The 25840-nt window shown below is 48.4% G+C and overlaps 3 protein-coding genes and 1 long non-coding RNA gene across 10 annotated transcripts; 3 read left to right on the top strand and 1 right to left on the bottom strand.

Annotated features, from left to right (window-relative positions):
• Positions 1-182: 182 nt before the first annotated feature.
• pacc1 (proton activated chloride channel 1) lies at positions 183-20674 on the bottom strand. Of its 5 annotated transcripts, none has more exons than XM_086181898.1 (10): positions 20658-20674; positions 6974-7106; positions 6497-6619; positions 4952-5063; positions 4453-4662; positions 3566-3720; positions 3326-3468; positions 1542-1683; positions 1359-1466; positions 183-1274 (listed from the first exon to the last, which is right to left on the bottom strand). In XM_086181898.1, exons 1-10 carry the CDS (start codon positions 20669-20671, stop codon positions 1113-1115), a joined length of 1302 nt encoding a protein of 433 aa, XP_086038024.1. In that variant the 5' UTR covers positions 20672-20674; the 3' UTR covers positions 183-1112. The 5 variants fall into 5 exon arrangements, with proteins under 5 accessions (XP_086038024.1, XP_086038026.1, XP_086038025.1 ...); XM_086181900.1 differs by lacking the exon at positions 20658-20674 and adding an exon at positions 7234-7337; XM_086181899.1 differs by lacking the exon at positions 20658-20674 and adding an exon at positions 7197-7324.
• On the top strand, positions 2767-6784 carry LOC147245992 (uncharacterized). 2 transcript variants are annotated; one of them, XR_015109676.1, is made up of 4 exons: positions 2767-3165; positions 3337-3488; positions 3640-3747; positions 5582-6784. It is a non-coding gene; the product is annotated as an uncharacterized LOC147245992 (long non-coding RNA). The 2 variants fall into 2 exon arrangements; XR_015109677.1 differs by having other exon boundaries at positions 5667-6784.
• nenf (neudesin neurotrophic factor) lies at positions 7901-10817 on the top strand. The gene is made up of 4 exons (XM_086182510.1): positions 7901-8120; positions 8206-8266; positions 8466-8569; positions 10097-10817. The coding sequence occupies exons 1-4, from the start codon at positions 7980-7982 to the stop codon at positions 10271-10273; spliced, it is 483 nt and encodes a 160-aa protein (XP_086038636.1). The 5' UTR covers positions 7901-7979; the 3' UTR covers positions 10274-10817.
• On the top strand, positions 12357-25282 carry ezra (ezrin a). 2 transcript variants are annotated; one of them, XM_086181896.1, is made up of 13 exons: positions 12357-12452; positions 14041-14124; positions 15072-15167; positions 18119-18393; positions 18480-18563; positions 19403-19549; positions 20679-20775; positions 21360-21523; positions 21618-21748; positions 22860-23020; positions 23329-23421; positions 24078-24332; positions 24531-25282. In XM_086181896.1, the coding sequence occupies exons 1-13, from the start codon at positions 12441-12443 to the stop codon at positions 24693-24695; spliced, it is 1764 nt and encodes a 587-aa protein (XP_086038022.1). In that variant the 5' UTR covers positions 12357-12440; the 3' UTR covers positions 24696-25282. The 2 variants fall into 2 exon arrangements, with proteins under 2 accessions (XP_086038022.1, XP_086038023.1); XM_086181897.1 differs by lacking the exon at positions 12357-12452 and adding an exon at positions 13503-13632.
• The last annotated feature ends 558 nt before the right edge of the window (positions 25283-25840 follow it).

Consider the following 25840-nt stretch of genomic DNA (forward strand, 5'->3'; position numbering starts at 1 on the left):
TCTGGGCAGAAGGTGAAAGCAGGACACGTTGTACCTGCATTCAGTAGAGACTCTCCCAGTGGAGACAAATCCACAACTTTACCAAGCTTAAATACAGCTTTCACGCTATATAAACTAGAGTAATCTACATAATTAATTAACAATTTACACAAAAATCACATCAGTATCAAGTGACATAAAACACACATTTATTTTCCCTTTTTTTAAAACAGTGTGACACAACATTGAACACGGCTCTACTCACAAACAATCCCTCCTTGATTCAGGTCATTATTATGATGCTAATAACACATTTAAATAAAATATAAACATTAAGAAATTAACAGTAGATCTCTCCAGTGGGGAAAAACAAGTTCATCACAGTCCCTTTAAAGCTATCAATACACTGAAGGTATACTTGATTACTGAGACAAGTACAAGTACACAAAAGGTCACAGCACCCGAAATGATTCACCAGCATCTGGATTTCTTCTTGTTGCACGAACGAAAAGCCTGACGTCGTGGCACATTGAAATGTTTGTGATGGGGGGGGGGGTCATCTGTCCTGTAAAAATCATGTTACTTTAATGTGTCACTCAGGGGCCACAAAACCCCACCGCAGTAGTAAAAGCATCTCTTTATCTGATTGGATGATGTCAGTATTGATCCCTGTGCCCATCAGTGACATCATCCAATCACAGCGCTTCCTCTGACGACACGTCCACCCCCTCAGGGAGCGAGTGACTCAGAGACTGACTGAATAGCCTCGGCCCCAACTTCAGGCCCCCTGGCAAAACGTAGGACACCCATAAATTATTTTATAATGCTCCCTTCAAAATAAGATCATCAACATGAGAACGATACAAAATCCAGCAATATTTTCACCAAATTTCACATTTCCTCAGGTTTATTTAAAAAAAAAAAATCCCCAGATGTCCTTAAACGAACCCTCAAACCATAAAAGCTCTGCTTCCCTTGACGTGCATACAGAACTGCATTGAAAGGAATGTTCTGGAAAACAGTGACTTTATGTCTTATTTTGAAATGCAAACTGGCCCCTTTTAAAGAGAGAAAAATGTGATCATTTCAAACCCGGCCAGTTCAAAGGTCAGCTCCGGTCTGTCTCCTCATCCTCAGTTGATGTTGTTCAGTTCTCTCGCTTTATTCCTCTGGTGCCTTTTCCGCATCCTGATGATCCACTGAACAGTGAGTTTGGCAAAATTAGCCGCCTTAAAGAGAGCCATGAAGACCCCACAGAGGATGGCGGCGGCGCTCCAGGCGTTTGCAGTCACGATCTGTTTGGAGGTCACAGGATGAGGTCAGACACCGACAGAGACGCTTCCGTTCTAACGGGGAGAGGAAACATCCGAGGGACTCACCAGCCGGATCTCTTGAATAAACGGATCGCGCCACTCAAAGACGGCAAAGAAGAGCTCGTTGCTTTTCTCTGGTTCTGGTCTTTTGTCGTTGAACTTCACCACAGCAGACTGGAAGAACCAACAAGCTCTTAATTCAGCTGGTGGCGGCGCTCCAGGTGCGGATGTAGGCGTGGTCATACTTACCTCTTGCCGAAACTCCACAGCTTCACTTCTTTTCCCTGATGACTTCACCAGAGACATCTTGACCCAGGTTCTGAAGCCTCCTGAGAAGGTCCACATGGAGTAGTTCCTCTCACAGTCCCTCATGAACTCAGACGGGTCTGCACTTGAGAGGGAGAAGCCACAAGCACGCGCGCGTCATTGTACGGCCGCCGCTCTACACGCCGGTGTCTGCTGATGCTCTTTTTCTAGGTGACGCAGCTGCGCAGGACTCGCTGCAGGTACGTTTCTGTTGCTAAAACCAAACGCATCTGAAATGAAATCCAGTGGCTTGCAGGAGTCTTCATGCCCCTTGGACTTCTCCTCACTCTTTTCACGTTACGACCACAAACAAATGTATTTAATGTGAAAGCCCAAAACAAAGTGCCTCACAATTGTGAAGTACAAAGAAAAATATACATGATTTTAATTTGTTTTTTTGACAAATAAAAACTGAAAAGTGCGTTGTGCGAAAGTATTCGTCCCCCCTGAGCCAGGACTTTGTTGGGGTTCGTCTCTGCTCGTCGAGAGACTGCAGTTTGTGCTTCTTCATGACAGCTCGAGCTCAGTCAGACTGGATGAGAGCGTTCGTGAACGGCGGTTTTCAGATCTCGCCACAGATTCTCAGTTGGATTTAGGCCAGGACGCTGACTGGGCCGGCCCAGCCCATGCAAAAGTGTCGTTTTAAAGGCTGCATTGCAGCCCCGGCTCTGTGTTGAGGGTCGTTGTCCTGCTGGGAGGTGAAGCTCCGCCTCAGCCTCGCGTCTCCTGCAGACTCCAACAGGTTTTCTTCCAAGATTGCCCGTCTTTGGCTCCACCCATCTTCCCTGTCCCTACTGAGGAGACCCACCACAGCTTGGAGCCGCCGCCGCCGCCGCCGCCATGCTTGACAGCAGGGGGGGGGGGGGTCCAGAGTGATGTGCAGGGGTAGTTTCCCGCCACATGTAGTGTTTCGCATTTTAGGCCCAAAAGTTCAGCTTTGGTCCCATCTGAGCGGAGCAGCTTGGTCCTCTTCTTTGCTGTTGCACTCAGAGAAAAGGCGGCTGAATATTTCTGCACTCAGCACTTTTCAGATTTTTATTTGTAATTTTTTTTTAAAAAAACATTTATAATTTTCTTTCTGCTTCACAATTGTGCGCCACTTTGTGTTGGTCTTTCACATAAAATTCCAATCAAATATATTAAACGTGACAATATGTGGAAGGTCCAAGGGGTGGGGCGAGTTTGGAAGCCCCTGTGTGGGCGTGGCAGTTAAATCGTTCTGCGTGAATTAACAAAAAATGCCTACAAGCCCCAAGACTTCATTTTCAGTCATAAATAACAAAAACACAGCAAATTCTTGGATTCAAGTGTGGAGCCAGTAAATGTTTAAGTTTTTTGTTTTAGTTTTTGTTTTTTTGCTTTACCAAGAAAGATCATGAAAATAATTTGGAACTAATCGAAGCTGTGCGGCCGCTCCACGGGGAGGCTGGCAGGGCGAGCCGATGCCCGTCAGCTCAAAAGACCTGGAAGTCCGGCTGCTCTCCGACCGGCGTCCAACGCTGCCACCAAATCCGCTTTTACTTTTGTTTGCCAAGGCACAAAGTAGAAGAACAGCGCACTGGATCAGGTAAAAGCCACATAAACATCAGAAATACTTCCTGCACGCGTTCAAAGTGCATTACTGGCGTATTTGAAGATGGAAATAAAGCAAAAATACCAAAAGGGCATCTACAACTACTTCAGCTGTCGTGCTGGTCGGACATCACGTGATCAATGTTTGTCTTTACCTGTGACTCAGGTCACTGAACCTGGAGAAGAGCATGTAGGAGATGGCGCTGAAGTCCTCCTCTGTCTCGTTACGGCTGAACTGCATGAAGATCAGCTCCTTGTTTCTGACGTCAGAGGGGCCTCGGACCACCACGGCCTTTTTCTGTGGGAAACATGAGGACAGTGAGTTCAGGCCGTCTTCGCGGTGGTGCAGGCCCACACATGGACCCACAGACTGGGCGCAGTGATTTACCACCGACCTCTGTTTGATTAGTGAAGGGCCCAAGATAAGTCACTTCCTCCATGATGCAGTCCCCCTTCTGGTGTTTCCCAGGGTCCACCAACGGAGGGATATCGTCGTGGAAATGATGCCTGCAGCTCAGCAGCTGAGCTTTGCCGGGATACAGAGCGATGCCTGCTCACACACAGACGAACACTGAGGGTGGGTGAGCAGCTTGACGGGCGCAGCCTCGTCAGCCCGTAAATCACTCATTAACATTCGCTATTCTTCTTTTGACGAGTGAAGCGTCAGAGGACTGTAAAGTGCACACCTGCAAATACAACACGCACACTTTCATAGAAGTTAATTTCTCGTAATTAAAATTAAACCGCAACAAATCGTCATGGTTGCCGTCGAGGCCCAGTCTGTAGCAGCATTAAGCTGAAGTGTTGCGCCCTCTGGTGGTCACCGGGAAACTGTTTCCATCTGAGCAACAAGTGTTCGACAGTTGTCTGATCATTATCCCCCTTTAAGTCGTGGGTAAGTTTACTTGCACTGTTAGCTTTCCAGCTAACGAGCAGTGATACTGACCAGCTAGTCTGTTACGTATTATGACGTCGTACTGGTTGTTAATTTATTATTTCGTCCAGAACTAAAAACATCCACCCGCCTCCAAAACCCAGTGATTAACTTGTGTTTTCTTTAAAAACACCAAGTGTAAAAAAAACAAAAACATGGCTTTACTTTGGGTCTTTCTTTCCAGTCTTTGTGCTGAGCTAAGCTAACTAGCTGCTCGTAGTAGCATCAGTGGTTAATTGTGACATGTCTGTGTCTTTGAGCCGTTGGATGCGTGACATCACTCAACTGAAAACATGTTAGTAATTTAGAACTACAGAGTCCCCCCCCCCCCATACTATTAATACCAACCAGGGGGGTCAAAGGTCTCAACCTCTTTGTAGGTGACAGACATGACGGGGTTATTGAACTTCTCCATGAAATCAGAGATGGTCTGGTAGGCCAGGAACGCCGCCACCGCCGTCAGCAGCAGGTAGATGAAGATGAGCACCACCGTGAAGAAATTCTTCAGGCAGGTTTTGCTAAATTTCATCGAGGGACTGCTCCCTCTGTATTCCTCCTCTGCAAAAGAGGACAAAAGTATTCAGAGAGGTAGAAAACAAACAAACAAAAACAGTCCATGAAAAATTCACACTCAAAGAATGAAGAATCTTTATTGTCACTGCCCTATAAGTTGCTCACATATATAAATATATCTACAGTATATATAAATATATAGGTATAGAGTATTTCCATCACCAAAGCAAAATAAACATTGATGAAACAATCGAACAGGAGCTCGTGGTACTGTGAGAGTCTTCTGAGGTCGACGCCAGGCGCCGAGCTCCTCCCACGACGCTCTGACTGATACCTTGTGAAACGCTGCCGTCAAGCTCCTCGGCCTCCTGCTCCTCTGTGGCGTCGTCTTCATAGAAGTCTGGTCTCTGTGTGTCCTGGTCATCGTCGTCGTCGTCGTCGTCGAACTGTGGAGCCGGGGAGGAGCGTTTACTGAGAGGCTGCAGATGACCAGCAGCACAAGCAGCAACGTGACGGTCCCAACACAACAAACCATCTGCATCATCAACCTGACAACCGCAACTGATTCATGCCAGCTGATCAACGGTGTCTCACGCCGCCCAGTTTCATCGGGCGTGAAAGTCTGTCTGTCGCTCTCCGCGCTTTCCCCTGTTCATAAATGAGTTCTTACACATGTAAGACGTTCTAAGCTCTCAGCTTGAAACTCCTGAACCCTTCCAAGCCCACAGTCTCATACACATTAATACACGTGTTTTAATGTGTGTTCATGTGTGTTCATGTGTATACAAACATGAATACACATGTATACACACATGTATGCACATTAATACACATGTATACACATTAATACACATGTATACACGTGAATACACATGTATACACACATTAATACCCATGTATACACGTGAATACACATGTATACACAATTATGTAATTAATGTTTATTTTTCTTTCCATCTTGAAGCCCGAGGCCGAGCTGATGGAAGGAGCTGAATTCCAGGACCGTGAATGAATTCCAGGCTGTAAACTCTTCTGTGTGTTCGCTCCAGGCTCAAACCCATCGCTCCAGGAGAGCTCCAGGACTTCTTCAGGCATTCGAGGATAAACTGTTCCTGACCATGACTTCAAACTGTGCTTCAACTCAACCACATCTACTCTGATATTCAGGTTTTTTGGGGAAGTTGAATGAATTTTCATAACTTTTCCAAACACGTTTTTGGTGTTTCATGGAAGTTGTTGTGAATTCCAAGACTTTTCCAGGTGAACGTGCGACGCCCTCGAGTTTCACTACCACCTGTGGTCACCTGCTTCCTCCGCAGCTACACCGAGGTTACTACACGATAACCAGCTAGTCAGACTGTTCCCCTCTGCAAAACTGGCTTCAAGTTAAAGGAAAAACAGGCTTCGCTGCAGAGTCACACGGTCCAACGCCGCTGCCAGGCAGAGGAAGCGCGTAATCACCTCGCTGGTTCCTCGAGGAAGCAGCTTTCCTGCAGCCGTCAGCTGCGGTCACATGATGCCCCGCCAGCCGGGCAGTGTACGGACCCATCAGTTGGTGGGGGTTTAAAAAACAACAACAACAACAACATAAAAACCCCTAACTTGGATTATTCAAACAAGCACTGTGGGTTCAGCAGCCCCGGCTGGAGCCTACCTCCTGGTACGAGCCTTCTTTCCCCAGCATTCCTCTGCGCTTCCTCCCCTCGCGATCCTCCAAGAGAAGCTCGCGCCTGGTTCTACCAACTCTGACAGCTCGCGGCCATTAGAAGCATTTGATTTAACCTAAATTTCATCCCTTCAACTTCTCTCTGCTCAAGACGCACCGCACCAACACCGGGGTTCCACCACAGCCGGAGAGGCCCGTCCCTCGAGGAGGCACCTTCAGGCCGCGAGCCAACAGTGAGACTCGTCTCCTTGACGTCGCTTCCTTGTTTCCCTCCTCGAGCCCTTCAGGGTGGCTGATGCTGCCTTCACGTCCCGGGGTTTCATTACTATTCATTGACTGAGAATGAAAGAATGAGTGACACTGAAGAGGGCTGACAGGAAATCACCCAAACAGGAAAGTTGGATTCACAAAATAAAAGCACTGAATGAAATGTGACGAATGTGAGCTGATTAAAAAATGTAACACAACAAAAGCTGCTAATAAATACATTATTATTATTATTATTATTATTATTATTATTATTATTATTATTATTATAGGTTTTATTATGGGGTGGACTTTCCTTTAGCAAACTCAGTTCATAGGAAACCAGATCATCAGGAGGGTTAAACTTTGTTCTCTTCTGACATATTTCAAAGTTCATGAAAATAGAAGTAGCTGTCCTGTGGTGTGATACATGTTCATACATACATCTGTGTGTTTAATCACAAGATATCTCCAAAGAGTGTTGGACTGATGTCGATCGATCGTCCTGAAGAAGTCAAACCAGGTGAACCGGCGCTGGGCAGACGAACCCTCCTCCTGCTGCCTGGAGCTTTTGTACCTTTTGAAAACAAACAGGAGAAAATGAAGACTTGCGAGGGAAATGACGGGACTTCCAGTGTGAACAGACTCCAGGTTCATTTATGCATACATGAGTCGGAGCACCTGATGTCAGAAACAAACAATACCAGCATTTTGTTCTGTCGAGGTTTGCACGAACACTATTAATCTAAACCACAGCCGAGGAATCCATGGAATCTGACCTGAAGCCCAGGAAATGACCAGGAAGAACTACAGGAATGTCACGTGTGTCACATTGACCCTTATTTATCAAAAGTGTTCTTGCGCACGCATTTGTTTGTACACACAAGTGCGTGTTGTTAGCCCTCGGTGTGGTCTTGCAGGCAGGAGACAAGCTGCCGTAACTTCTTCCTCCTGACATTAGTTGTGCTCCTCAAGCAACATTTATATGTTTGACATTTCTGAGAGTTAGAATGAAAACATAATCGATTTCAAGAACTCAAACTCACAAATATCACCAATATACACCAAGAAACAGCTTGTTCCTGTTTTTTTGTTTGATTTGTGGGAGGGAGTTTTATCTGTTGGCTGCAAATTCACCAAAACAAGGGAACCAAAATAGATCTCATGGCCACAAACCAATTACATTCTGGGAACAAGTTGGGTTTTGTGTCCATTATCTTATTAAAATGAGGGAACAAGTTTTAATTTGCGACTACAAATATTTGCTCCCTGTCCGGAAGACACTAATGAGGGTTAAAAAGCCCGATGTAATGTTACATTTCGGCTCTCGCCTGACAAAATAAACGTTTCCGACTGCTTTGAACGCATCGCGGGCTCCCGGAGCAGCGATGGGGAGGTGAAGCGCGTGAATGAGTTTCCGCGTCGAACGCCTCCAAACAAAGATCCTGCCATGGCAACGGCGACAGCGTGGGTCCCGGTCCTGCTCCTGGCCGTCGTTTACGCTCAAGACGTCAAATTAAAACCCAAACCAGCGGTCGAACCCGTTCGGTTGTTCACGGAGGAGGAGCTGAGGAGGTACGACGGCAGCGAGGTAAACTTTGTTAGCCACCCGCGACCGAGACGCGTGTTCCCGCAGCCCTGCAAGATGTCACCGCTGCTCCTGCTGTGTGTTCTAGGAAGGAGAACCCATTCTCATGGCGGTGAGGGGAGTGGTGTTTGACGTCAGCAAAGGAAAAGGTAGATGAGACGAGTCCTGGGTTATCAATCTGAACCTCAGTGTGTAAAACCTGATAGGAATTAACGTGGTATCTTATTGTATTCAATCAAATTTAACTCGGGTTATTATTTAATGTGTCTGGTTGCACTGGAACAAGCGACCTCTGAGTCCAGGGAGGTGTTGCGTTCACAGCACTGACTTTATTCCACAAATGTCCAGAGTTTTATGGGAAAGACGCGCCGTACAACGCCCTGGTGGGGAGGGACTCCACCCGTGCCGTCGCGAAGATGTCCCTGGACCCGGAGGACCTGACATCCGATACCGTGAGTCGGCGTCAACCGATGAGTTGACGGGTCTGCACTGACACAACAGCGCCTGAAGCCAAAACTCGGGATTTACACTCAGACTGGGTCAATAAATGAATGACGAGTCAGAGGTGTAGAGACAGAGAACCCAGGTAGAACTGGTACGTTCTCACTGTCTCCACCGGTGCGAAGGACTTGATCCATGTCCAGTTCTTGAGTAGGTGAAGACTCCCAGGGAACATTTAGGATGTTCTGGGAATCACTGAGGGAATATTTAAGGTGGACATGAGAGTTTCTGTTACTTTGTAGTTGGAAATGCCACTGATTTAAGGTGCTGCAACACATGGGCTGAACCACAAAAAAAATTAAGGTTCCTATAATATCACAGCGTGTTCTGCAAATGTTCCTGGAACGTTGTGATGGGACTGAGACGGATGCCCTCTGTATGTTCCCCTAAACTGTTCCCCGGTCTCCCCCAGTCATTATCAATGTCCCCCTCAAGAACTCCACATCTGCACCTCTTGCAGAGGCTCCAGGAGCCTCCTGTAGCCATGATCCCCCAAACGCTCTGGCCATGTTCCCCTGTTGTTCCGCCAGATAAGGTTCCCACAGAGGGTTGTCTGGACAACAAGGCCACGTTCGCTTCCAGTGCTGAGAACATTCCCTTTGGGTCTTGGATTTGTACTCATAAACAGTGTTGGGCAGGTTACTCCAAAATGAACAAAACATTAGATATTATGAGTTACTTTCATTTGAAAATAAGTTACGTTTTTATATAACTGCGACTTTATAACATTACTTTTTGTTACTTTCACCAACTGCAGCAGTCTGATGGACATTTTATTCCGGTCTACTCTATAATATTCCTATAAATAGAGAAGTATTGAAGATGAAATATTTCCAGATTTCCCTCTAAACACAGCTGACTCTGGTACGACCACAACAGAACGCGTTTAGAACCGTTATCACACCACCTGCAGCGTCACATGTTCATTTATACACACAGATCTTTGATTTCTACTTCATGTGTGTATTTACATTTACACGTGTTGTATTATAAGTACTTTTACGTTTTGTGGTAACATTTAAGGGATGAATAAAGTTTTTCTGCTTGTGAAAACACACAAATTAGTAACAAAACTCCGTTACCCATGACCCCTCACACCCGAGGCTCCTTCCTGTAGCAGCTCTGATTGGTCAGCAGGGTCATGTGATACAGGATGGTGACGTCAGCGTCGCCCGGAGCAGAAAAGCTCAGCACGGGTTGGTCGGTCTGAGGCCTCCAGGCTGGATTATAAAACTCCTGAGAGGGAACGAGGAACCACCAGACATCTGTTTGCTCCACATTACCGTAACTGTACTAATATGACTGAAGGTAGATGAGGAACATGCTGTAGTACTCCTTCAACACTGTAGGTACTCATCTCTTTGTTCTCTGCTTTCATTTTTCAAGATTTTGGCAACAAAAAGCTACTTTTCTTGTTGTATTAATGATGAAGAACTGCAGGCTGGGATTAATGTGTCTCCTCCTCCTGTGCGGGACAGACGGGCCTCACCGACGAGCAGCTGGAGTCTCTGGACAGTGTATTCGAAGGCACGTACAAAACCAAGTATCCCATCGTGGGCTACACGGCGTCACGCATCCTCAACCAGGACGGGAGTCCCAACGAGGACTTTAAACCAGAGGACCAGCCTCACTTTCAAATAAGAGATGAGTTCTAATCTCACTTCTCCTCTTGTGTGTCTTTACTTCCTTTTTTTACCACTAGAATCAAAGTAGGTAGGAACGAGTTCTACTCTGTTATACTTGAATGTTACCTGAGGAAACTTGGACAACCGTCTCAGGTCAGACTCATCTGGTGTCAGAATGAAACTGTCCCAGCACGGACCATAACTGACTGCATACGCTCCCGTCCCAGAACTGTTCACGGTCCCAGTCCTTCTCTGTCCCACAAGGTCACACTTCCCGGCCGACCCCAGGGTTTAGGCTGGGGTTGTGACGTTGAAGCCGTGGACTCACCTGCGCTGCTGTGGACTCGGTGAGGTGAGGTGAACCCAGTCTGCCTGGGTTCAGTTCTCCTGTAACTCCGATTACAGAACAAATGCCGACTGTTGTGGTTCATGACGAAGTCCACAGTTTGATTCATGTTTTAGTGTCAATCTCAGTTTGATCAGAACCAGTGACAGTTGTATGACGAGTACTAATAGTTATAAATTCATGGAACCGACCTGAGGGGAAGGTCCCGTTGGAATAAAGTCAAAGCTGAAATCTGTCCGTGTTCCTGTCTGGTCCCTCCTGCTGGGTGTTTGAGGTCGCTGGGCTCCAGCCAGAGGTCCAACATCCCGCTGGGCCTCCGCTGAGAGTTGAATGATGGTGAGGATGAAGCCCCTGCTGACATCCAGGTTCTGTCTTTCTCATTTTTCATTGCTACTGATGGTTGGTGGTGTCCAACAAAAACACCACATCGCCTTCAGAGAAGTTGAGGAGGATGAGCTGACTGACACCCTGGCAGCCATCTTGATGCCCGCTGTGACACGGCAGTGGGAGAGTACGACTGCCTGTTGAATCCTGGGACTTTGTAACCATGACCAGAAACATGGCGTCCCAGCTGCGAGTGACAGGCGGCAGTGAACACTTGGATGACCTTGGGAGGCATTTTATGGTTTTATTATACATTGTTTTATGTTTGGAAATTGGTCTCCATTCACTCCAAGTGTGTGGGCGATTACTGCAACGCCTTTTTCCTGCGAAACTCCAGCTGTGATTTGGGGAGTCACCTGACCTCCTGTCAGCATGAGGGCGAGCAGGTGAAGCCTGGATTATCAGTTTTTGGTGAACTGTCCTTCAAGTAGTAACAGGTGAGTGTGATGATTGGCAGCTCCTGGTCCCGCCCATCTGACTCCAGCTCTGATCCAGGATACACACCGTGTTACTGGGAGACAGAGGGCGCTCCAGACGTGTCAGTGTTGTTCCCATCTCCATGGTGACGCCGTCTAACAAAGACTGGCAGCCTTCAAAGTTACACATCACCAAGGGGTTTCTGATCTGGTCCACCTACTCCAAGTCCACCAAAGAGTAAAAGAGACGTGTCATTTCCTGTTGCAGCACCCCCCCCCCCCCCCCCCCAATGAAAGGCTGTGAAAATTGACCTGCTTAGCGGAGGTAATAAAGTTGACTGCTGTTAAACTTTATAACCGGCGGGGCAGTAATGGAGTGATCTGCCAAGCTAGCAGCGCAAACCTGCAACGCTCACACTGGTGAGTCTCAACTGATCTCTGCAGGGTTTCCTGTGGCGGGAAGAGGAGCTCCCACACGGACGAGCCCACACTGCACCTTTAGTCCCCGCTCACATTAAGTCATCGTTCCTTTTTATACTGAGAGGAACCTGCATCACTCAGGACAGCGAGCAGCAGCCGTGAACCTGATGGATATGAAAATGCAATTTGAAGGTTTTATAATCAGTCCTAGTTTTCTTTTAAACCGTGTCTCAGTGAGCTCCTGTTGGGACGCCGTCCCCGTCTCCAACAGCCCAGTGAGTCACACACTCTCACCGCCAAACCTGCAATATAAGTGTGTGTTCAGCTTCTACCGGATCAAAGATCACGTGATTCAGATGTGGGGACAGGTGATTGAGCCTGGGTGGATCTCTGCTGATGGCTGCTCACACCAGGAGCAGAGCCGGTGTGATAGTAAGCGACTCGGCTCAATACGTCATTGTGAGTGATCTACAACAGAGTTCAAAGGACACAAGCCCTGCCCTTGAGTCTGCCTGCCAGAGCGGCGCTGCTGTCCTTATCAGGTGGTTCTGCTGGAAGTCGGCCACTGCAGCCTCACTCAGCCTGGGAAACACTTTCGTCTGCTGAAGCTCACCCACCAACCACAGCCAAGATGCCCAAAATGGTAAGACTGTCTTGGTTTTGTTGGTAAAATCTGTTTTGGTTGTGCTTCTTCTCAGTTTTAATCAGATTTAAGGGGTTTGTAAACATAAATTGAAGACATGTTGGAATCTGTGCACAGAAACATTTGGAGGGAGATGTTTGAGGATCAATTTGACATTTTGTTCATTCAGATAATCGCATGTTGCTTGTGAGTTCGAGGCACACGTCCTTCTTGGCGTTTACTGATTAACCAAATGTAGAGTTTGACCCAGGCATTCCTGGAAGAAAACTGCCTCTAAAATGCTTCTTGATGGCCACAGAGAGTCATGGGATTTACCTTTGATGGCTGTCAATGTGGGGGCGGCGTGGCTCAGAGGTGGCGTGGCTGTCAAGGGTCGCTGGTTCTATCCCCACTTCCCTCAGTGACCATGTCCAAGTGTCCTTGAGCAAGATACTGAGCCCCTGATTGCTCCTGATGGACTGGCGACCCGTCCAGGGTGAACCCGCCTCTCACCCCATGTCAGCTGCCCCCCTCGACCCTTAGCAATAAGCAGTATAGAAAACGTAAGGAAGGTCTGCTCATGTCAGGTGTGAAATCCTCTCACAACTCGTGACTGTCAGCTGTAACATCAGTGCAGCTCTTGACAAGAGCAGGCCGTCCTCCTGTGGGAGAGCTGCTGAGGTCCTCTGCATCTCTGCAGCGCTGATAAGAACCTGCATTACCGCTGTGTTTCTGTTGACACGCCAAGGAGAACGCCTTGAGAGGTCACGCTGACGTCTGTCTGTAGCGAGCGGGCCAACTGAAGTGGAGCCGTTTATGAGTCACGGTGGGGTTTTTCCCATATTGTTGATGCCGAAAAGTGATTTTTGTATGACGTAAGAATGAACAGTCGAGGAGAAAAGCACATTTATTTAGACACACACTGACAAATAGATGTGCCAGTTTTTGTTGCTCAAGTTTCAGTGAGTTTATCTTTATGACACCCGGGCGTGCTTTCCTTTAAGTTCATAAAATGATTGTGTAAGCACTACAAACCCAGTCCAGCCTCCAGGCAGGGTCACGCGCTGTTTCATTCATCGTCAAGCTCTTCTCTGGAATACTAAGATTCTGCCAACAGGAAAATCCCCGTTAGAAACACTTGGAAGTGAGAACTCCGCGCCAGCGCGCTGGCTTCTAACCGAGGTCGCTCGCACCTCCAGCGGTGAGGTCTAAAGGCAACTTGGCAAGCAGCGAGTATTTTGATATTTTAATCTGCAACCTTGTGGCACCTGGGGAAGGTAGTCCAAAGTCTAATGAGATAGTGAGCAATTATGGTTTATGAACAATCCACATTCCGGCTCTTTCACACAAATGACGTTTTTATGTGCTTCAGCCATCAAAGGTTTTTGTTTTTTTTCTAGCTGTGTGTTCAAATTGTAATTGAATATTTCTGCACAGTTCAAGATGTGTGTTTACTGAAAGCATATAACAAATGATTTATGTACAGATTATTTTATTTCATGGGGGGAACCCAGAAATGCTCAGACTGCGTAGAACCTGGACAGCCTACGTGTGGCCAAACAGAAAATCTATGCTGTCACCTGACTAATCAACCGTTTTCCTGCTGCAGGTCAATGTTCGCGTCACTACGATGGACGCCGAGCTGGAGTTCTCCTTCCACCCCAACACCACGGGGAGACAGCTCTTTGACCAGGTCTGCACGCCGGCGGACACAAAGCACTCTGGAACGAACGTTTGACCTTGAAATAGGCTTCAATCCGTTTTCTTGATTGCTGATTAAGATATTTTCATGTCAAACCTGTCATGTATTGAGGTATTTTAGGCACATCGAAGAAGCAATAGCTTTAAAGTCATGCCATCAATTCCCCAACAAGATTTATCAAAGGATATAGAGAGAGAGAGAGAGAGAGAGAGAGAGAGAGAGATTTGTATCACAAAAATGAATCCTGTGTAAGTGGAGAATCCGTGTGAATTAAGATGTCAAAACTTCAGCAGGAAGGTGCAGAGGACGGATCCTGGACAACTCCTGAGCTGGTAGAATGAGCTCTTGAGATGAAAGACTGGATTCTGGACTGCTTTAATGCTGTCCGCATGCATGTGTGTGATGATCAAAGCAGTCAGAGATCAAAGACACAGACGGACTCAGATCAAAGTCACAGATTGTCAGGGAGGTTTTGTGATGTCACACGAACTACCTTCAAACAACAAGCACTGCGCTACACGGGGCGGGACATGGTGTAGAAATGACATCAGGATTAGATGGCTTGAGTGTTTTATGGCATCACACAACCCACGGCCCCGCCCCTAAAACAATGGCCATTGCACAAGTTGAACTGAAACGCAATCAAGGGCAATTTTTATGAAAGGAGATGGTGAAGATGTGGGCTTCAAATTTTCAAGCAGATGTTTTTACTTACGTTTATGATTCTGAAGTTTTTTAAGCTTTTTACACGTTCATCAAGGGGAAGGAGAGGAAGTGGGAGGTGCAGCGTACGCAGCCTGATTCAAACTGGAGGAAATAAACAGGAGACATGTTCATAAAAAAATCCTTCAGGGTTCAAAAGAGAATGCAGTTTCCCCGTCAGAGCCTGGCCGGGAGGTGGCGGCGGTCTGACTCCGCCTCTGCTCTCTGTGTCTCAGGTTGCCAGGACCATCGGACTGCGTGAGCTTTGGTACTTTGGGCTTCAGTATGTTGACAGCAAAGGTTTCATGGCGTGGCTGAACCAGGACAAGAAGGTGAGCTTGTTTTTGCCAAAGCTTGTGTGTTTCTTATGTGATGCAGGATTGTGGGACATGACATACATTTGTGTGACCTTTGACCTCCTGCTATTTCGGGGTTGTCTGAGTAAAACAAAATGTCCGGCTTTAACCTTCAGTAGACTCGATGGCCACCGTGTTGGCTTTATTGACCTCATGTCACTGAGACCAAGAGAGTGCAGCATGACAGTCCAGCCCTCAGATCTTCACACACGTCCTGTGACAAAGACGACTGTTCATGATCTGATCTGCCTCGGAACCGTTCAGATCTCTACGATCATCTTCTCATTGGTCTCAGAAAAACCCAGAATGGAGAAGTAGGACTTTTTAAAACCAACATAAGCAGCTTTGCTGCTCTCTTCAGCTGTCAGTGCTTTCAGATCGGAGCCTGGAGTTCCCCTCCAAGGCAAGGCAGTTTTCTTTGTAGCCTGTTTTCACCACCAGTTTGTCTCCAGGCTTCATGCCATCATAACAACATCCTCTGCCCTCAGACCCTCACATCGACTGAGGAGAAACTCCATAGAAAACCTTTAACAGGGAAAAATGGGAGAAACCTCAGGGTGAGGAGGGGAGGAGGGATCCCTCACCAGGAAGGACAGACGCGCAGGAGATGTTGGTACAGACAAGAAAACAGTTTATAACAGAATGGAGGAAACATGGAAATGTTAATAACAGTTGAAGAAGGAAGCTTCTGGAAGGGGAGGCAGGGAGAGCAAGCCAGCTTGATGGGGGACTGGATGGTAGACTGGTTCATGGGAGGGGAGGCAGGGAGAGCAAGCCAGCTTGATGGGGGACTGGATGGTAGACTGGTTCATGGGAGGGGAGGCAGGGAGAGCAAGCCAGCTTGATGGGGGACTGGATGGTAGACTGGTTCATGGGAGGGGAGGCAGGGAGAGCAAGCCAGCTTGATGGGGGACTGGATGGTAGACTGGTTCATGGGAGGGGAGGCAGGGAGAGCAAGCCAGCTTGATGGGGGACTGGATGGCAGACTGGTTCATGGAAGGGGAGGCAGGGAGAGCAAGCCAGCTTGATGGGGGACTGGATGGTAGACTGGTTCATGGGAAGGGGAGGCAGGGAGAGCAAGCCAGCTTGATGGGGGACTGGATGGTAGACTGGTTCATGGAAGGGGAGGCAGGGAGAGCAAGCCAGCTTGATGGTGGACTGGATGGTAGACTGGTTAGTGGAAGGGGAGGCAGGGAGAGCAAGCCAGCTTGATGGGGGACTGGATGGTAGACTGGTTCATGAGAGGGGAGGCAGGGAGAGCAAGCCAGCTTGATGGGGGACTGGATGGTAGACTGGTTCATGGAAGGGGAGGCAGGGAGAGCAAGCCAGCTTGATGGGGGACTGGATGGTAGACTGGTTCATGGAAGGGGAGGCAGGGAGAGCAAGCCAGCTTGATGGGGGACTGGATGGTAGACTGGTTCATGGAAGGGGAGGCAGGGAGAGCAAGCCAGCTTGATGGGGGACTGGATGGTAGACTGGTTCATGGAAGGGGAGGCAGGGAGAGCAAGCCAGCTTGATAGGGGACTGGATGGTAGACTGGTTCATGGGGGGGGAGGCAGGGAGAGCAAGCCAGCTTGATGGGGGACTGGATGGCAGACTGGTTCATGGAAGGGGAGGCAGGGAGAGCAAACCAGCTTGATGGGGGACTGGATGGTAGACTGGTTCATGGGAGGGGAGGCAGGGAGAGCAAGCCAGCTTGATGGGGGACTGGATGGCAGACTGGTTCATGGAAGGGGAGGCAGGGAGAGCAAGCCAGCTTGATGGGGGACTGGATGGTAGACTGGTTCATGGGAGGGGAGGCAGGGAGAGCAAGCCAGCTTGATGGGGGACTGGATGGTAGACTGGTTCATGGGAGGGGAGGCAGGGAGAGCAAGCCAGCTTGATGGGGGACTGGATGGTAGACTGGTTCATGGGAGGGGAGGCAGGGAGAGCAAGCCAGCTTGATGGGGGACTGGATGGTAGACTGGTTCATGGGAGGGGAGGCAGGGAGAGCAAGCCAGCTTGATGGGGGACTGGATGGTAGACTGGTTCATGGGGGGGGAGGCAGGGAGAGCAAGCCAGCTTGATGGGGGACTGGATGGTAGACTGGTTCATGGGGGGGGAGGCAGGGAGAGCAAGCCAGCTTGATGGGGGACTGGATGGTAGACTGGTTCATGGGGGGGGGGGGGGGGCGCAGGCCGGTGTAACAGCAGGGGATACAAAAACCAAAAACCAAAAACCAAGCGCGTCTGAAGAACGACAAAGCACCGGAACACATTTCTAAAGCTCCATCCACTTTACACACGTGAAAAAAGCTGAGCTCCATTTAAAAAAACCAAGCATTTTACCAGTTGTTTGCTCATCTTGTGGAAAGATGTAACGAATGAATTCATCCTTTCTACAAAAGTTATCAGGAGGAAGTTACTTCAGCATGACTTTGATCCATCACTGCAATGAAACCACAGCAGCGCTGAAGCACAGTTGCCTTTACTTCATTAAAACCCTTCAAGTTCCCCCTTTGAGAAGTGTTACACAATGAAATTAGCGAATTAAGTTTTGCTTTTTCACCCTGGAAAACTGAACCATCAAAGGACTGACAGACTATTTAAAGGAAAATGAGTAGGAAACCACTTTGCCAATGTGAGCTTTGTTTTGTGTCTTTTCTGTTACATCCAGATGTTGTTTTCAAACCAGCTAAAAGCTCACAAAGGCACCGGTGATCCGGAGGTCACACACACTCGTGCATCAAACATGATTCACCGGGTGTTAGAGGGATCTTGAACCGGTCCAAACACAAGTCCTGATCTTCCTGTTACACCACAAACTGCAACGCCTGTTTGGGGTTGTGTCCGAAATTAAGAATGTAATTCTCTACCTTAAAACCCACCGTCCTGCCAGACCCTGTCACTCTGCTCATTGTCAGCTCTCCAACCCCGTCCTCTGCTCAGGTCATGGCCCAGGATATGAAGAAGGAGACTCCCCTGCAGTTCAAGCTGAAGGCCAAATTTTACCCAGAGGACGTGAATGAGGAGCTGATCCAGGACGTCACCCGGAGGCTCTTCTTCCTGCAGGTGAAGGAGGACATTCTGACTGAGGACATCTACTGTCCTCCAGAGTCCGCCGTGCTGCTGGCGTCCTACGCCATCCAGTCCAAGTATGGAGACCACAACAAGGTAGAGCACCACCAGGGTTACCTGGCCTCCGAGCGCATGCTGCCCAAGAGGTGAGTGTGAGACGGAAACCTTCTTACATTCAGGACAGATGAGTTGGAGTGCTTGGTTCAAACAATAATTCTTCTCACCTGTGAAGAGTTCTGGAGCAGCACAAGCTGTCCAAGGACCAGTGGGAGGAGCGAATCCAGGCTTGGCACGAAGAGCACAGGTCCATACTGAAGTGAGTCCAGGCTGAGACTCAGCAGCTGCTTCGACTGCTCACACTCATCGTGGGTTTATATTTTCACTATCCAGCAAGACTGATAAAGAGGAACTACCACGAGCTTGACTCCCAGAGGATGAATCAGTGTCCCCTCTCCCCCCACAGTGAGGCAGCCATGACTGCGTAGCTGACGTCACCCGGTCACTCTGCCAATAACCCCAACTCTCTCACCTATTCTGTAGTCGAGATTTACCATCAAGAGTTCTTTGAAACAAAAGCTAGATTGGATCACTCACACACAGACGGTCTCAACCAGCACGAGGCCTCCTACGACCGCAGAATTCGGAGAAATGAGGGAACGCTAACGTCCTCAGAACGAGCCAAAGGGTGAAACACTGAGTTTACTAGCTGATACACCGACACAGGGGTGACACTTGTACGTGGAGCCTGCAGCTGCAGAGAAAGCGGTAGCCTGTTAGCTTGTTTGTGCCCATGGCCACAGTCCCCTGCTACAGCCAGGGCTGTTTTCACGCCGCAGTCGCTCACTGATGCCTCTTGAGGAACATGGTGGTATTACAAGATAAGAGGCACAAACGAACGATCACTTTAACCGCTGAACGGCAAAGACAGACATGCAGGGAATGAATTCTGTGCTTTAGATAACAACGTCTACGTCAACGTGTGGATTCATTAACGTGCTTCCTTACTTATTTTGCCAAATTGGTACTGAAGAAGAAACAAACTTCTCACAACCTAAATTAAAGATTAATGTATTTGATTCTTGAGCAGGAGATGGTACAGTACCTAACTAAGCAGCGTGTGTATCACGGTTCCATCTCTTTCTCTAACGTGAACAGGGAGGAAGCCATGATCGAGTACCTGAAAATCGCTCAGGACCTGGAGATGTACGGCGTCAACTTCTTTGAGATCAAGAACAAGAAGGGCACAGACCTGTGGCTGGGCGTCGATGCTCTGGGACTCAACATCTACGGGAAGGAGGACAAGTGAGACCAGGAGCTTCTCTTCCTCTGATTCATCACTGATTGAATGAAGTCAGATTTCATTGCGAACGCGGCGTGTACAAACATGCACAAGTCGAACCACAGTCAGCGATGCCTGCCTGTCAGTCAGGTCTTTAAATAACACGTCTGACCGCTTGGCTGTTGATTTCAAGAGGTCACTGAGCTAATTCCCCCGATTCCACCACAACATGAACACGAGAGGTTGTTGCTCTGGTTGTCGATGTGTGTTAACAACCTCTGCCTGTAACTCTTGACCCTGGAGGACCGTCCTCACTGCACCTGCTGGAGGGGGAGTGTCTCTCTGTGCACCATAAATATGAGCACCAGGCAGGCGGGATTTGCTGCAACTTACATAAATGTCAGTGCATAAAGTCCCTCAACTCAATTATGTAAGAAGTAACGGGAACTCTGCTGGTGTCCCTCAAACCACTGGTGCTCATGGAAGAGAAGGAATGAGACCTAAAAGCAAATCCAGGTCCAGGCCCACCAGGTAGGCTTGAAAAGTACAAGGCCTGATTAAGAACCCACCATCACGTGTGGGCTTCCTCCAGGAGTGGAGACACACTGAGACCAGTGGGGAAAATGTAACACAGCAGAGGGTGCAAGCATCATGTTCTCTCTGGCCTCTAGGGGCAATAGTGAGCACATACTCTAGAGGGCACCACAGAACCAATACAATCCATCCACTCACCGCTGGTGAATTAAATCAAGCGCTGGTTGCACGACACCTACTCCCCGTCCTCCGTGGACGATATCCACACATCCTGTTAAACCGCTGTGACAAGCCAGCGCTCTCCACTCAGACGCCGCAAACATGAGCGCCACTTCTCTCTCCTGCCCGCTGCTTCCTCCACCTCCTTATACAGACATTTCTCACCTTTTGTTGTTGTCGTGTTATTTCATGTTTTCATGTGGTTGTGATTTCTACGGCTATGACATGACATTTGCAACCTCTCTGGTGATTCTTCACGTTCATAGATTCTGGACTTCCAAATGTTGTCAGTAACTGAGGGGCAATGTTTCCAAAATAGTTTGTCTCAACTCTGCTTGTGTGCGTGTTAAGAAGGTGCTATTGAAGCTGCTAGCTCACCTCTTTATTTCCATCTTTCAGGTTGTCCCCAAAGATCGGATTTCCCTGGAGTGAAATCAGAAACATTTCGTTCAACGACAAGAAATTCATCATCAAGCCGATAGACAAGAAGTCACCTGTAAGTGCTGGAAACGTCACGAGTATGTAAGATGTGTCAAACAAGGGAACTTCCATCATAAAGCAGCGGGAATGGGGTTCTAGTTTGAGAAAAAATAGATTCAAGTTGTGGATTTTGTTAAAAAAAACAAAAACAAAAAAGGCTAATGTGCAAATGTTTAAATTAATAATTTGTGGTGAGTTGGAGTGTAAATTCCATGGGGGGAAACTATATTGATATTGCAGTATATCATGGTACTTCCTTTTCTGATGCAAGTGATGGACCAAAAGTCCCGCTGTCCATCTTTTAAGGGGCCTTTTTTTCTCAGTTACACAAATATCATCAAGTATTGTTGATGAATTATCCTGAACTATAAGTACATGACCATCGGCGCAGTAAGTGATGTGTATCACGAGTTACTGTGGCATCCGAGGACGTTCCATAGAAGAAAGGAGTCAAACCAGACGTGGTTGTGTCAGAGTTGTGGAAACTTCTGAGGTTAAAAATGGGACTGAAACTTAAGACCTCAACTGTAGCGTGAGCTGGGAATGTTGGACAAGGTTCCAGAGTTTCGCTGACATCACGTTGCATTTCCTCCCTGGAAGGATTTCATATTTTATGCTCCACGTCTGCGGGTCAACAAGAGCATCCTGCAGCTGTGCATGGGCAACCACGAGCTCTACATGCGCCGCCGCAAGACCGACAGCATCGAGGTCCAGCAGATGAAGGTCCAGGCCAAAGAGGAGAGGCTGCAGAAAAAGATGGAACGGTCAGTAAAGGGTTACAAACCGGGAAAAAAATAGCAGACAGACTTGCTATTTGACGTTGGATGGAGATTGTTGATGTCCTCCTGTGCTCTGCAGGGATCAGCTGGAGGGTGAAAAGAAGAGGAGGGAGGCCATCGAGAAAGAGAAGGAGCAGATGGAGCGGGAGAAGCAGGAGCTAATGATGAAGCTCAACCAGTACGAGGAGATAACCAAGAAAGCCGAGAGAGGTGAGACGGGAAAAACTACCTCAGAGCTGCCAAGTTCCAGAAAATCCCAAGAGTGAGACCTCTGGTCAGTGCGCCCTTTTTCACGCCAATTCAAACGGATTTCGTGGAATTTGAGCAAATCTCAACTTTGGCAAATGAGCGTGTGAAATGGCGAGTGTGGCGTGTGGCGTGAAAAGAGGCTTAATTGCATGACTCTCACTCTCAACGCATGAGACTTGGCAGCTCTGCTCCCTGGTTGGACCAGAACCCGAGTCCCAGGGTCAGGGGACTGTTGTGCTGCATCACAAGGCTGCACCGCCCTCTGCTGTTCACATGAGATACTGCGCCCAAGTGTGAAATACACAAGAAATCATTTGCACGTTTGACATCAGGTTTGATGTTTTTTTTGTATTATGAAGAATTTCAAAAGACTAATTGGTATTACGATTGATGTGAGCTCCCTATCAGAAACATTAGAAATCATCAGCAGTCCAAATCCTCCTGAGATGGCTTTCTAATTCAGTCCCGTTGAAACAGTTGTTGCTCTCTATTATTTGAAATGATTTTAGACAGATAATAACTGGCCAGCTTTTGGCAGGAAAAAAAGAACAAGATGCATCATGTTCCCATGATCTGATTCATTTTCCAGCGTTTGTAACAGGTCTGAAATCAGCTACTCTGAAACTTAACATGTTTACATTTGTGTTTAAAATCAGGACACCAGGAAAAGCCCAGAGATACCCCCAGAAATCTAAATGATCCATGAGAAATGTGTTCATATTGCACACGCTGCTTTGTTTTTTGGGGGGGGGGGTGCATTTTTGCTTTTTTTCCCTGTGGAACATTTCCTTCTTCACCTCTTAATAGAACCTTAAGATTCACAGCTTGAATGACTCAGGATGCTAAAGGTGTCCCAGGTGTTGCTCTCAGTGAGCTGCGATCACCTGTGTGGGGCGGGGGGCCCAGGACCTCTGTTCTTTACAAAGAAGCCTCCTTGTTAGTTTTTGCTGCGTACCAGAATTCAGTGTGTCAGCGATCTTGTTCTCCACCACAAAGAGAAAATCAGCCGCTCCACTGAGCTCACGCTGCAGCACGACATCGTGCAGTCGATGACAGTTTCCCTGACCTGTAGAGCTCCAGGAGCAGCTGGACAGGGCCATGAGGCTGGAGGAGGAGAGAAGGAGGGTGGAGCAGGAGGCGGCCCGGCTGGAGGCTGAGAGGATGGAGGCCATAATAGCCAAGGAGGAGCTGGCCAGGCAGGCTGAGGACCAGATCAAGAGCCAGGAGCAGCTGGTGAGTAGACGGTGCTGCAAGAACGCACATCTTTCACGTGAGGGAAAAAGTCACAACAGGTTAGCGCATCTGAGCAGGATGATGTGACATTTGTATCACTGACGACGGTGATGTCCACCAACGTGGAGGGACAGACACACGGAACAAATGAGGGACGCGTGTCACCCACTGGCTGTACGAACAGGTCATAGTTACACACGACTTCTGCAGCACCAGCACTTTTCATGTCTACTGGATTAAACAGAGTCAGTGTGTGGTTCTGCTCATGAATGACATCACGGGTTCTGATGGTGTGGTTCGACTCTCAGGCTGCAGAACTGGCCGACTACAGCGCCAAGATTTTACTGCTGGAGGAGGCCAAGAGAGCCAAAGAGGAGGAGGCTGAGTCATGGCACTGCAAGGTGAGTTAGTGACGGTCAGCACGTGAGCCGGTCACAGGGACGGGCTGGTGCCAGCACCTACGTGCGGCTCCACGCCCGTGGGGCTCGTACACGCTGGTCTCAAGTCTTTACGCATGTTCTCTTAATTTAGAATAAAGATCAGGAACATGAGGGGTTCTCTAAGACGTGGTTCCCTAAATCGCTTCAAGTATAGAAAAAAACACAGCGCATCATTGAATAAGAAGTTCTGGCAGCAGGAAATAAACCCAGCATCGACATGGACGAGCGGAGAAGACACACATGAAACTATGAAAAGTGAGCCATGAATTCTCCCATCGTCTGGCCAGTTAGAGTCACACCCAGCCTGGAGCGGGGAGTTGTTCCATCACGTTTGTAGCCACAAGATAGACGACAGCTTGTTCCCTCAGTGTCGTTAGTTTGAGGCCACTGAACATCACGTTTCCACAAAATTAATGAAAGTGTGGCAACATGTGAAACCTCAAGGCCCAATAATGAATACATTGTGGGAACAAGATGTATCTTGTGGCCACAAAATAATCAAACTGTGGTAACAACTTTCTCTGTCGCCCCTCTGGGCTCTGGTGCACGTGTTGGTGGCGTGTTGTGTGCCGTTTTCTGTCAGCGACCCTTAAATCGACCTGTTCCTCCTCCTGTAGGCTCAAGAAGTGGAGGAGAGTCTGTTGAAGACAAAGGAGGAGCTGCACAACGTGATGGCCAATAATTCAGTTCCCGCCGCGGCTCCTGCTTCCTCCTCCTCCTCCTCCTCAGACAGCGAGAGCGACCACGAGCACAGCGAAGAGAACAGCACCTACAGCGCCGAGCTGCAGACACAAGACATCAACGACCACCGCCAGGAGGAGGAGAGGCTCACCGAAGCCGAGAAGAACGAACGCCTGCAGAAACAGCTGAAGGTCAGTCAGGATCCGGCCCGCGTCAGACGGCTGATGTCATGACATCAGCCGGCGATGTCATGACATCAGCCGTCTGATGTCATGACATCGCCGGCTGATGTCATGTACCACTGAGACATCAGAGCTACTTTGTCCTAACTAACCAGGTAAAACTTGTGAGTTCTTGTGGTTTGATACCTGGCTGTGTTCCCCCTGCAGGCTCTGAGCTCAGAACTGGAAGATGCCCGAGACCAGAACAAGAAGACCCAGGATGACCTGCTGCACGCCGAGAACGTCCGAGCGGGCAGAGACAAGTACAAGACCCTGCGGCAGATCCGCCAGGGCAACACCAAGCAGAGGATTGATGAATTTGAGGCCTTGTAGAAACCTGGGAGACCTGACGCTCCCTTCACAAATACCTCAGGAAGGCAGCGTTTGGTTTAAGTCGTGTCGCGTCGGTCTCGCCTGATCTTAAAGACAAAACCACGCCGATAAATGAAACAGTGCCTCCGTGAGTTTTATTTGACTGGTTTTTACTTCTCCTTCAAAGTGCTGTTTTTTTTCCTCGCGGCACAAAAACGTCTCCGGTGCGCTGCGTTAAAATGTTAAGCATCATTTTGTGATCGCACCGTTGTTGCCTGGTATGAGATGTGCTGCAATGACATTTTGTGATGATCAGAAAAAGAAAGTTCTAGCAATTTGTTTTCTTGGCTTTGTTATGAACCCAAACTGAAGAGGTTTAGTAAATGTAGGCGTCCCAAGACTTAGTTTAACTATCAGCTTACCTATTGATTGCTTTTAGACAATTGTTATGCTTATAAAATGTTGACTCCAGTTTTACCAGCAGTCTACAATGAGTATTTAATTCATTAGAATGTAAAAACAACGGGGCTCCTTGCAGGTGATTGGCTGGAACCAGAAGTGTGCAGCTGCGTTTTCTCTCAATAAAGGATCAGAGATCATCCATCGGCCGTCAACGTGGTTCGACTCGTTTTTCTGCCTATTGAGTTTTTCAGCCTTGTGCAGTTTGTGGAGATAGAAATGGAAGCTGCTGCTGACAGCTGAGATACCAAGAACACTGATGGTGCTGTGATGCTTCTACGCGTTATGATGTCACACCGTCAACCGCTGTTGGCTCTCTGGTTCTCGCTGCAACCCCGAGGCTCTCTACAGTCACGGATCCAGACTCACTCGCAAAAACGAGACAAACTGCGTCATGAACTGACGTGAAGGTGAAAGTTTTGACTAAAAGCATTGCCAGGAGCCCGGTGGGGGCCTGGGGGGACCTGGTGAGACCTGGTGGGGGCCTGGTGGGACCTGGTGAGGGCCTGGTGAGACCTGGTGGGGGCCTGGTGAGACCTAACGGGGCCTGTTGGGGCCTGGGGGGACCTGGTGGGGTCTGGGGGGACCTGGTGAGACCTGATGGGGCCTGGGGGGCCCTCCTGTCAGTCTTCTGCCTCCCATCATTAAACAGGTCCAGACCCCCACAGCTGAGAGTGCGGGCTGACGGTCCTGACGCGCTCAGCAAC

This window comes from Aulostomus chinensis, chromosome 17 (assembly GCF_037954235.1).
Source record: "Aulostomus chinensis isolate RoL2024-O1b breed Wild chromosome 17, RoL_Achi_v1.0, whole genome shotgun sequence".
Lineage (NCBI taxonomy): Eukaryota > Metazoa > Chordata > Actinopteri > Syngnathiformes > Aulostomidae > Aulostomus > Aulostomus chinensis.

Excerpts from the sequence above, each read along its gene's own strand:
- nenf (XM_086182510.1), top strand. The coding sequence starts at position 7,980 with ATGGCAACGGCGACAGCGTGGGTCCCGGTCCTGCTCCTGGCCGTCGTT. Across the intron at positions 8,121-8,205 it reads GGAGGTACGACGGCAGCGAG|GAAGGAGAACCCATTCTCAT; the intron begins GTAAACTTTGTT and ends TGTGTGTTCTAG. Across the intron at positions 8,570-10,096 it reads AGGACCTGACATCCGATACC|ACGGGCCTCACCGACGAGCA; the intron begins GTGAGTCGGCGT and ends TGTGCGGGACAG.
- ezra (XM_086181896.1), top strand. Across the intron at positions 15,168-18,118 it reads GGCTGAACCAGGACAAGAAG|GTCATGGCCCAGGATATGAA; the intron begins GTGAGCTTGTTT and ends TCCTCTGCTCAG. Across the intron at positions 18,394-18,479 it reads GAGCGCATGCTGCCCAAGAG|AGTTCTGGAGCAGCACAAGC; the intron begins GTGAGTGTGAGA and ends TCACCTGTGAAG.
- pacc1 (XM_086181898.1), bottom strand. Across the intron at positions 6,620-6,973 it reads TTGTGATTAAACACACAGAT|TCAATGAATAGTAATGAAAC; the intron begins GTATGTATGAAC and ends TTTCATTCTCAG. Across the intron at positions 3,469-3,565 it reads CCTTCACTAATCAAACAGAG|AAAAAGGCCGTGGTGGTCCG; the intron begins GTCGGTGGTAAA and ends TGTTTCCCACAG.